At 29.1% G+C, this 12,449-nt stretch overlaps 1 protein-coding gene across 6 annotated transcripts in view; it reads left to right on the forward strand.

The window, feature by feature from the left end:
• LOC100214223 (uncharacterized) overlaps nt 1-11,813 on the forward strand; it is a 36,373-nt gene extending 24,560 nt beyond the window's left edge. For all 6 annotated transcript variants that reach the window (XM_065813467.1, XM_065813468.1, XM_065813470.1 and 3 more), the window contains 3 exons: nt 6,356-6,426; nt 10,868-10,998; nt 11,145-11,813. In XM_065813467.1, coding sequence (XP_065669539.1) covers nt 6,356-6,426; nt 10,868-10,998; nt 11,145-11,791 — 849 coding nt within the window. In that variant the 3' untranslated portion in view covers nt 11,792-11,813. The remainder of the gene's footprint in view (nt 1-6,355; nt 6,427-10,867; nt 10,999-11,144) is intronic.
• Nucleotides 11,814-12,449: the final 636 nt, after the last annotated feature.

Genomic DNA, 12,449 nt, shown 5'->3' on the forward strand with positions numbered 1-12,449 from the left:
ATCTTGTTACTATTAAAGCAAAAATACAAAATTCTGAATTGGATATTTCATATATTTAGTATAATTAAACAAAGTTTGAAATTTAGATTTAATGGTTTACTTTTACTTTTTTTGTGTTCTGATTTCTAATTTTTATTGATTTTATTGTTTATTGATTGCATTGTTTTTATTGGTTTTATTGTGTAGAAATAAAGTTTTATAATAAAGACTGTGATTAGTCAAAAAAAAAAAAGAATTGTAAGACAATATCTGACCTCTAGAGTTCGTTTTTTTATAAATTGTTTTATCACCCCCAATTCATGTCCCATTTTACCCTAACATGTTGTGACAAAGCATATTGGACTGAAAGTGGAATATGAGTTGGAGTGATAAGAAAACTTAACAACATTATTCTATGTATTTTTTTATATATTTTATCTATTCTGTTCATAATATAGTAGACTAAAATGCGTAACTTGTCTTTATGTGACATCAAGTTAAAAATACTTCTAAGTATTGCATTTTTTATTTTGGTTGACAAAAAGGCTTTGTTGATTGTTTAAGTTGCATAAAGCATTAGCATAATGTCTTTGGAGACAACTTTTCAGCTTTTTTTTTTCTTTTAACATCATAATAAATTTTTGACTAGTTCCTTTATTGCTGGTAAACTACAAAGCTTTTTAATAATCCAAATACCAATCAGTCGATTCAATTGTAAAGGTTATAGTTTGTGGGTGCAATTAAGTGGCAAAATCAAAAAAGTTAAAAACAAAAAACAGTGCAAAAACTTCAGGGTGTCAGGGTGCATTTTAGCATTTTAAATGCGCACCACGAACTTTTACAATGCACAAACACGTCTAGGCATAGATTCAACTATTCGGATGCATAATTCTCTTGGAAATTCTTTCCAAAGCTTTTTTAACGCCTGCTGTAATTTAGCAACACTGGCTATGCTCTCTTTGACAAATCTCTTGTCTATTCAAGCCCAAATGTTCACTATGGGATTGAGATCTAGAAAACGAGCTGGCCAAGGCATGACCATGATGTTTTTCCGATCAAGCCACTTTTAACCGAGATTGCAGTGTGAGCCGTAGCGTCATCGTGCTGAAAAATGCATTGTTGTCATCTTCCGTAAAAAGCTTTGGCTGTTGGCAAAAGTTTACTTTCGAGTGTCTCATTATAGTTGTACTGGTTAATTCTGCCGTTATAAATGTTGTATGACCCTGTTTCTTTATGGTAAAAGCACCCCTCATATTCCAACTGATTCTTCTCCGCTTTGTACCCTTGGTACACAAAAATGCTCTTTGAACTTTTCACCAGCCAGCCTCTTGATGATTAATCTTGACTTGCGATTTATCACCTCAAAATTGGATTCGCCGCTGAAAATGACTTTGGCCCAGTCTTCTACTAGTCTTCAGTGAAGTCTTTCTCTACACCACTTTAATCTTTTTGGCAATCTGAGACAAGCAATAGTGGTTATTGAGCAGTGCCACAGCAATCTAAGCCTTTTATATTTAGGCATTTTCGAACAGTCCATCTACCAACACTAACGCTGCCAGGCGTATTTGTGAACCCTTCAGCAAGTTCGCGGTAAGAAATTTTATTGCCTTGTCTAACCTTTCGATAAAGATAACTTTGGTTATCTCTTAAAGTTGGCTTTAAAGGCCTACCAAGCCTAGGTAAATCTTTGACATCATTATGTAGCTCGTAGTTTTTCAACGTTGTTTGTACACATTTAAGCAAAACATTGCACATTCGAGCTATCTCTCGTTGGCTTTTTGTTATATCTTTAGCAGACCTACAATTTGACCAGTTGCTCAGCTGGTCGGTGGTATCACTTCCTCTACACTGGTAGATTTCTTATCCAGTTTTTAGTATTTTGATGTCATTTTTAAATACATATTGGTATGCGAGTTGCTTAGATTTTTTTACATTTAAGTCCGTAATGTTAAAAGCTTGCCACAAATATTAGAAAAGCTGATCTTCCCTGTGAAAAATGTGCTGATTGTGATTATTTGAACTTTTTTTTCCGCTATAAACTTCATTTTTGATTTGATACTTTTGTGTTGTTTCTCGTAAAGACAAAGTTGACCGCTATCACTGTTGGATTTTTTTAATATGTAACAGACTTTTATTGAATAATAACATAATAAACATTGAAAATATAAAAATAAAAAAAAATTTAATTCGGTTGAGTCTTTTAAAAAAAAAATTAGTTATAAAGATAAAAATGTAGTGAAATTAAATTGGAAATGAAATTGGGTAGTGTTCTATTTCACTCAAATGCTTCATTTTCAAATCAACTCGTCATAAGCAGTCGTAAAAAAATCTTTTTTTTGTATTGTTGTTTTAACGAAATGCTAACCATATCTGCTGTAATTAATATATAAGGCTTTTTTTTTTTTTAAATTTTTATTTAAGGTGCCCCAAGAACTCCTTACGGTCTTATCTCAGAGCACCATGGAAGAACATTTAAAAGGAAGTTCACGCTTCCTTCCTTACCGATGTTATAAAACTTGCCTAGAGGTGGCGTTGAACCACGGATCTCTGAGGCAAGCGCGCAAACCACTGCGCTACGGCAGCTTTTGGAAAGGGTACTAAAGTTAATAAAAGATTATGCACATAAAAATGTGACCAATAAGTAAAAATTTACTGTTGATGACGTCTTCAAATTCAGATAAAAATGTCAAAAGTTCATAAACTTATAAATTAAAAAAAAAACTTTTTATGAAACTCAAGAGTAAAGTCAAAAGTAATTAAAACAGTAGATAAAATTAACAGAGGTATTTAAAAATCTTGCGTTATTCCTTTTTCTACTTTAGTTAAATCCAAGTCCTATCACACCTGGGGTGATAAAGAACAATGTCCCTTCTCACCCCAGCCTTCCTATGCATTTATGCTTTATACTATACTTTCAATCTCATCTGAAAGGACAAAAATTATTTTTATGCAAATATTACATATCTTTAGAGTACATATAGAAATATTTTAAAATAAATGTTCACTTTGCTTATGTCAATTTTTTGCGATTTGAGAACCCCCTATAATCAGTAGGATTATATATCTAACAAGTATATATTATATATATATATATATATATATATATATATATATATATATATATATATATATATATATATATATATATATATATATTTATATATATATATATATATAGAGAGAGAGAGAGAGAGAGAGAGAGAGAGAGAGAGAGAAAGAGAGAGAGAGAGAGAGAGAGAGAGAGAGAGAGAGAGAGAGAGAGAGAGAGAGAGAGAGAGAGAGAGAGAGAGAGAGAAGAATACAAATTAGCAACACAACTTCCATACGTTTAAAAATTGAAAAATTATTTTATTTATAATAAAAAATGTAACAATGCTGGTTATATATCTTAACTAAAATTTTTTATGATTATAAACTATGTATTATTATACTATTACATAATATTATATTATTATGATTTTAAATTTATTTGCATAGTGCTGTGGATGTAATGCCAAACTTATTTGTGCAGCTGCGGCTTAGTGGTTAGAGTTCTAGCTCAGAACTAAGAGGTTCGAGGTTTGACGCCGTCTCTAAGCCAATAAACGATATTGGCAAGGAGGAGGCGTGAAGTTTCTAGATTAATGCTTTCCTAGACAAAGAAAAAGGACTTTTGAGAGCACTTTAATTACGACACATACACAAAAAAAGTTCAATGGGTTGCTGTGCGAGAGATCAAACTTTTGGTTGGGTTGATGCCATTGGTTCGCGGTTTGTTTTTTTTTCACCGTGGGCCTTTTTTCAGATTGATTTACTTCAATTTTTCTGGAATTCTTTTTTATTTCTTTGAAAAAAATTTTTTTTTGACTATTGTCCAAAAATCTTCAATCTTGCGCTCTTTTGGACGGTGGGGAAATTCGCATCTTTAGAATAATATTCGACTATTATCTTTGCTACATTTTTATCACCACTAGAAAACCGTCTTATAGTAGTGAGTAGTAGCTCAAAAAAGCCGAAAGAGAATTCAGCATTCGTATTTTTTTATATATGTCAAAATACTTTTATGAAACATTCTTTGATGTAGAGATTGGCAGTCATAGTTTTCTTGATGATAAGAAGACTTCATGCCACGGCTGAGAATTGCTTGACACACAAAGAACTTAGATGCAAATTTTCTACTCAAATATATTTAAATTGACAATTTTTTGTTTCATTGTATAAGTTTTTTTTCATAGTATTTTCATATTCATATTCTTTGTTTTTATAGTAAATTTGTTGACTAAGAATTTGTGAAAAATTTCAATATGTTTCGTCGTCTTCAGTTACGCACGTATTTTTATCTGTTATTATTTTTGCCAACTTCTTTACGCTCCAAATTCTTTAATTTCTTTACCTAAACTTTTCTTAAAATTAAAATATGCAGATCTAAAACATTAAAAATGTTGTTAGGTAAATCACATTTTGCATTAGTTAACACAACAGCACTTAATATCCGATTGCAACAACCCTAATTTTCATTATCATCGAACAGGTTTACTTTAAGCAGCCGTGGTGCAGTGATTAGAGTTCTGGTCAAAACCAAAAGATCAAAGGTTTGGTGTCAGCTCTTGCCATAAAGAATATTAATAAGAAAGGAGGCATGAATTTCCTTGTTAAATACTTTTTACCGCGGTGCTCTGTGATAAGACTGTTAGGAGTTCTCGGAGCACCTTAACAACTGTTTTACAAAAGTTTATTGTCACAAATAATCATGTAGCAGCTTTTACCATATAGAACTTACAATCTCGATCTAATAAAACATGTACATTTGATCAATGAGTCAACAATACGGCTAATTATGATGCTTACTTTGGCCCTAAAATAAAAAATGGGTTAACCCAACTAAATTTTGCTGCTAGGGTAATTAGTTTGAATCACTGAATTACAACTCTTTTTTGTGAGAAATTTTTGTTGGGTAAAAGATAAACTCAGTGAAGATTGAGAAGTATAAAAGGCTAATTTGGACTAATGGTGACCCAATTCAAGTTAACCTGATAAGCAGCTACTTATATAAAAAAGATAATGCTACTTTAGACCAAAGTAACACCTCTAGCTTAAAACTAACAGTGGCCGCTAATCTAATAAAATATGGGTAAAAAAGTAATATAAAAGTTCATGGGCTGCCAACCATATACCAATAAAATAAAAATAAACCATATACCAATAAAACGCCAAAGTACGATCAACTATAATGCTTTTTAAGGCAATTTTTTTGCTAATTTGATTGCTAATATTTATTATTACATTATTACAGATTTATCGCCGAATATTCCTTATTACTGTATATTACGAAGCTTATATTTATTTATATTATTTTTAGTCAAAGTCATAAGAATTTATCTAAACTAAAATAAGGTAAATGAATTTATATGGAGAGTTCTTATTTAATACCTGAGTAGCACAATTTAGTTGACACAACGTTGGCTCAATGTATTTGTTGTTTTTAGGCGAACAAGTTTTAATTGGTCTTATGTTGGCGTTGCATAAGTACATGGTTGATTGCTTATTGGTCAAACGTTACGATTGTGCAAATTTCATTAGGTTGGCATTATGTTGGGCCATTATTATTAGTCATAGACGTTAAACATGTAGTTCTAGAAAGTATATTGATCAAATTTAGCGTAATAGTTAGCATTTAAATGGCCAATCATAGGGTTGACTTTAACACCGTGCTTTTTAGCTAATTTAGCTACCGTTAGTTTAACTTTTTACTTCATACTTTTGCTAGTTGTCATGCAAGAAAGTCAAGCTAGTTCAACAATAAAAAATAACTGATTACTAGTGTTACTATTCTACCTGGTATTGTGGTTTATTCTCGCCCAGCTAATTTACTGACAAAGTCAAAATTTCATGATCATCAAAAGTCAGGTTCAACTTCAACTAGAGCTTCATAACCAGCAACCCCGTATCTGTGTGGGTAAAAAAGTGATACAAGATAAAAAGAAAAAAAAATAAACAGTTTGAAAAAACTGAATAAAAAAGCTCAAACGAAGGTTACAGTATGTTTACTATATCTATTATAAAATATACTTTATGCTGCGTTAGTATTAATAAATCTTATTCATGCAATATTATTGAAACTAAAATTTACTATGTCTTCAGTATTATACATCGTGCTTTAAGAATTATTGTGGTGCAACATGTTTTTACATACAACTCATTTGCCAGTCATATATTAACTTGAAACCAATCATATCTGCTTGTTGGGCAAAAACGAAGTTAGTCTAGCGTAGAATGTGGTCAACCCAGCAATACAGAATGCTTTGAAAATATTATTTATAATTTCTATTTTTTTTTCCATTTAAATTTTCATACGATGAGTTTAAAAGAACCAAAAACTCAAATTTAATTACTTTAGGTTTCAGAATTATACAACGGATACGAAGAATTTAAAGGATGTAAGGTTGTTGGCATGAACCGTGTTAAAAAGTAAGGAATTTACTTTTCATAAGTTTAAAAGAGTAAAAAAGCATAAATCATAACTTTTCTATTTTCTACTCTTATGTTAATATTTCCGTAATAATGCTTAAACAGCATGTTATATAGTGGGTAGAGCAATTTGTTTATAATGGGTAGAGCAATTTGTTTTGCGAAAAATTAAATAACTAGTTACATATATTCAATAACATAACTTAAAGTTTCACGAAACAACAATCATCAGATGTTATAACCATAACAAAAAAACGTAACGACAAAAAATTGTACACAAAAAATGCTGCGAAGACGATGGAAAAAGCGATAACAGATCTTTTTATAAAAGTACATATATCAGAATATCAGCGGCCTCCAAGTAAAGAAGCTTTTGATAGAGCTGCAATATTTTATAACAGCGCTCTTAATTTTTGTAGGTTTAAAGATAAGATAGATTTGATTCTAGAAATATAACTCAAGATCTTAAATACAAGGCATTAGCTGGTTTAACCCTCCATATTCACTCAACATTAGAACAAACGTAGCAAAAATATTTTTGGGTATAACTTATAAATGCTTCCCTTAAGGTTGCAAATTTCATAAATCTTTAAACTGGCACAACTTAAAAGTTATTTATAGATTCTTTCCAAGCATCAAAAATATTATCACTTCTCATAATAAGAATACACTAATACTGCTGAATATACCAATCAATCATGCAATTGACGCCAAACCACTTCATACCCACTCAATGAAAAATGTCTTAGAAAAAACCTTGTTTGTATTTACAATGTAAAAACTCACCAAGAATATTATTACATAAGGTTTACTGAGAAAACTCTCAAAGGCAGATGATACAAGCATAATAACTCTTTTCTTAATGAAAATAAGGTCAACTCCACTTAACTTTCAAAAATTGTATGGAAATGCAAAAATAAGGGTTTTAGGCCTATACTAATTCTTGACCAAGCGGAACTATTTAAACCTGGTGATACAGGGCTGACGACACGGAGGGGTGGGGGCCGGGGTCCTAAAAAATTATTAATTATTTTAACTAATTTTTAAAAAAAGTCCTCAATATCTTGAATTTTCTATTTTTCAGAAAATTCAAGATATTGAGGACTTTTTTTAGAAATTGACGATTGTGCCCTTCCACTTTGAAACCCATGTCGTTGACCATGTGGTAAATCTTGCAATTTATGATTGACAGAAAAATACCACATTATTACATTAAATTTGCTCAATATATAAAACAAGAGCCTACATAAAAATTAAAAGCTTTATTGTCATCAAAGCGGACACTCCATTGCATTTTTTGCATATAATTGTCGTTACGTTTTTTTGTTATGATTTTATCACCTAATGATTTTTATTGCGTGAAACTTTAGGTTATGTTATTAAACATTACTAACTAGTTATTTAGTTTTCACGATATATATATATATATATATATATATATATATATATATATATATATATATATATATATATATATATATATATATTATTATTCTGATTAGTTCAATTTTTTTATGTTGATTCTGATTGATTTTTTGATTGGGTTTTATTTTGATCCTAATTGATTTCTTAATTGGGAATTCTTGATTGGGTTTTATTCAAAAATTTTTAAAAAAGGTCATTCACAACACGAAATTTTTTATGTGATATTTAGTACGTGTAGTGGTATATAAGTAGTATTAGAAGGCAGTAGCATTATGATTTTCTGACGTCTAGAACTTTCTTGAACCTATGGAACTTTCTAGAATTTTTTCCCTATGGAACTTTCTAGAATTTTTTCGACTATTTTGGATTTTTTTAGAAATCTCTGAAACATAGATTTTTCTGGAGTCTTCTAGAAGTTTATGGAAATTAGCAAAATTTAGACTATATAAGCTGCCTGATATAGCAAAGCCAATAACTATATATGAATCTGTATTCGCCAGATGGCATTCAAATAATATAGTTGAGAAAGAAGTAAAATGTTTATGGTAAAAAAAATTAAATTTTTTTACATTTATTAATTTAAATTGTTCAGACAAAACTGGATCGAGTGATGAAGACGTACAATAAATGTGTAAAATAAAGAAAGTACGATTCATTGAACGAAGTTTGTGATATCACAAAAAAAATTGCTTTTCAGTAAGTGCAAAAAGTTGGATTATCTTCAGACTGAAAGAGGCAGTTTGGGTATACCACTGGGAAGACTGCTAGTTAAAAACTATCCATCCATCCAAAAGAAGAAAAATGTCCTTGAACCCTACTTCAACAACAGTAACGGCAACAGCGACAACGTCAACTTCCGAATCCGAGTCTGAGGCAAAATATCAAGAGTCTTAATATTAAGAAGAACCACAATTACCAGTAATAACTACAGCAAAACCAAAACTGCAACCAAATTAGTAACATCTTCAAAGTTATTAACCAGCAACGCAAAAACCATATGTTGACAGTTATCTCAAAATGGGATTGACATTCAGACACCTTCAAAGCCTGGTATATTCAGATCAATTATTAAAGAAGCTATTAAACTTAAAGAAAAAATGAAAGTAAAAACTACATTTAGAAAACTGGAAGCTGCACTTTAATGGTAAACGAATTAGTTGCCAAGAATATCATGTGTTATTGTTGAAGAACAAACAAAGAGAAGTTAAGTTTTATGCAATAGATATATCCGACGGAAAAGCAAATACTGTTATTAAAGGTATAACAGCTATTTTCGATGAATACAATTTATGGAATAATATAAAGGTGATTTTAGCGGACACAACGAATGTAAACACTGAAAGAAGAAATGGGATTGTCAGTCAGTTACAAAGTCGTTTCAGTAAAAAAAAAACGAGAAGAAGCGTAGTAATGAATAAAGAGCTTGGAGGAAACAACATGTCGCACAATATCAAATATAAGTTTATCCCGGAACTTGTAAAGAACTACAAACAGCTCAGGAAGAATTTCAAGAGCCATAAAGAAGTGATTACTGAAACCCAAGGCTGGCGTGATGATGTGAAACTTCTATTTCATTTAACCCGGGTATTCTGCTTTTTTAAAGAATCTGGAGTATTTCCTAAAACGAAGTTTTAGAAAATACCGAAACTTAATAATGTAAAATGGAGTTTCCGAGCAATACTAGCTTTTTTGGCATTTATTCTTTTACCAGAAAAAAGAAACACTACTTGAAATTTGCAGATTTATATCTTACAGGTTGACAGACCATTGGTTTACTGATCAAACGTACAATGCAGATGATTATCGGAAGCAGTTTGCGCAGTCTCGAAATATCGTTAAACTCAGTAGAAAACTTTGGAATCAGGAATCATTGAGACAGGAAATTCTTAGAACAAAACAGTGTGCAGAACGAACAATCAAGTGTCTTCAAGATCTTTTGGACATCTGTAAAAAGAAAGAGATCCTCCGGCTTAAATTTATTTTGTTTAACAAATCATAAGAATGGTAAATTACGCTTTAATTAAGCTAAATATTTCACAACGTTTTTCGATATACAGATATTTTTCGGTATACAGTTGCTTTTCGAACACGTAGAATTGTTATTTAAGTTTGTAATCTTATATTTATATAGAGTGTTATGATGTAACAATAAATTGTTGAATGTCTAAAAACTACATAATAACTCTCCAATTAAAAAAAAAAATTAGAATTAAAAAATAACGATCATAAAATTGTTTATAATTCTATCCATAAGCATGTATGGTAAATTCGATTTTTTGGTTTGTGGGTGACCTTTTTCAACAAGAAAATCGATTTAATGTTCTTTTTATTACTATTGTGCAAATATTCATTGGTTTATGACCCGTGGAACATGGGGTCACAAAAAAATCATACCTTATATATATATATATACGAAAAGGTCATACCTTATATATATATATATATATATATATATATATATATATATATATATATATATATATATATATATATATACATATATATATATATGTATATATAAATATATATATATATATATATATATATATATATATATATATATATATATATATATATATATATATATATATATATATATATATACATACACATTTTTATAATTATTATTTATTTAATATGTATAGTATTTTTTGTTCATTGAGCAATTATTTATTTGTTTGAGGTTACAATTTTTATTATTTTTCATTTTAAGATGTTCGCTTTTGTTTATTGGTACATAATGTTATGTAAATTAGAGATTTTATTGCTCATAAAATTTTTGTGCCACTTTAACTTAAAACAATTTTGCAACTATAATTTTTTTAACTAGTAACAGGAATACTTGTAAAGAAAACTATAGTTGCAAAAATTTATATATAAGAATAGACGTAAAAAGTTTATTGTTCATAGCAGAGCTGAAATAAAATTTAATAGATCAAGTTTTTACTGATTTTTTTTATTCTTATTAGTTTAATGTTGATAATGTTTATAATTAATTTAATGTTGATATTGGAAGAGATAACATGACATCTGTGGAAATGGAAATATATTTTACTGAACGCGGAGGTAGTCATTTAAAACCTTTGCAGCAACAGTTAACAACCGGCAAACTAGGAGACAAGCAAACCGAGAAAGAAATAGAAATAGGCAAGTTTACTTAATATACTTCCATAACTATTTTTTTTTAAATCTGTTCATTCTATGTTTTTTCTTTTCTAAACCTATTTGTTCCGTCTTTCCAATTTGGTTTTAATAAAAAAATTTTGCTTTTAAATTATTTTTCAATATTTTAGCGTTACTAAATGATGGGATTACCGATATAAATTGGTGTCTTCCGCCATGTTTGAATGCGTATCAATGTTACCCGAATTGCGAAAAGAAATGTTGCGAATTTTCTAAATTTAAAATTAATTTTAACAGACAGCTAGATAAAAACCAATATAATTGGCATTCAGCAGTAAATCCATATAGTAGATATCCAACAATAAATCCATTTGGTTATTCAACCAAAAATTCATATGATAGATATTTATTTGAAAAACAAAATGCTGGAAATCCAACCATAAAACAATATGATGGGTATCCAAGCATAAATGATTTTTTGAAATATAATGATATGACAATGAATAACCAACCTAAAAGTATACAATTACAAAAAAATGAGTACGAAAAACTACCATACTCCTCAACAAATGTCGAAGACAATTCTAACCTCAAAAAATTGAATCCCGTTTATGTTATCTACAAATATATACCTATAAATGTTGATGAATCCGTTTACCCAATTAATAAATACGATATGAATGTTGCTGGGAGCATGTATCCAAATGATAAATATCAACCTAGTTTAGAAATGGAAAACCAACAGATGTTCTGTGATCCGTTTTGTAAATACAAGTGCTTACCAGCGTGCCATAAAGTATGTTGTACAACTAAATAGAAGAAATTAAAAATCTGTTTTATCTAATCATTATTGTTTATTATAAATTCAAAAGTTTTTACTTTAAATATAAATGTAAGTGTGTGTAAATTCACTCCCACGAAGTTATCAGGTTGTCTTTCACACTGAAGAAGCTCTCGGGTTGTTTTTCATACCTAAGAGTTCTCGAGTTTCCTATTATAAATTTTAACTTTGAAATTAAAAAAATATATCATCAACTTAATTTGGAAAAAAATTTAGTTTATACGTAAAAAAAATTTAAAAATGTAAAATGTTTTTCACATAAACTATTCATTTGGTTAATTTCTCTTTTGAGAAAGAAATTTAAAAAAAATATTATTATAAATTATAAACAATTTATGTTGTTTTATTAAATTTATAAATAAAGAAAAAGCATATGAATAAGTTGAGATAACAACAAAAAATCGTATTTTATTAAAATATTTTTAATAAAATGCAATAAAGAATAAAGTAGTAAGAATAATAATAACTAGTTCCTGATCTGCTGGATGAACTGAGTCTCAAATTCTTCAAACATCTTATCATAAATAATTTTTTTTCTCAAAAAATATTGATCTTTTAAAACCTTTTTACTTTTCAATTCCAATTTCCAATTTTATTTCAATTAAAAAAAAAAAAAAACCTAATCCAAGCATGT

Source organism: Hydra vulgaris, chromosome 12, assembly GCF_038396675.1.
Source record: "Hydra vulgaris chromosome 12, alternate assembly HydraT2T_AEP".
Lineage (NCBI taxonomy): Eukaryota > Metazoa > Cnidaria > Hydrozoa > Anthoathecata > Hydridae > Hydra > Hydra vulgaris.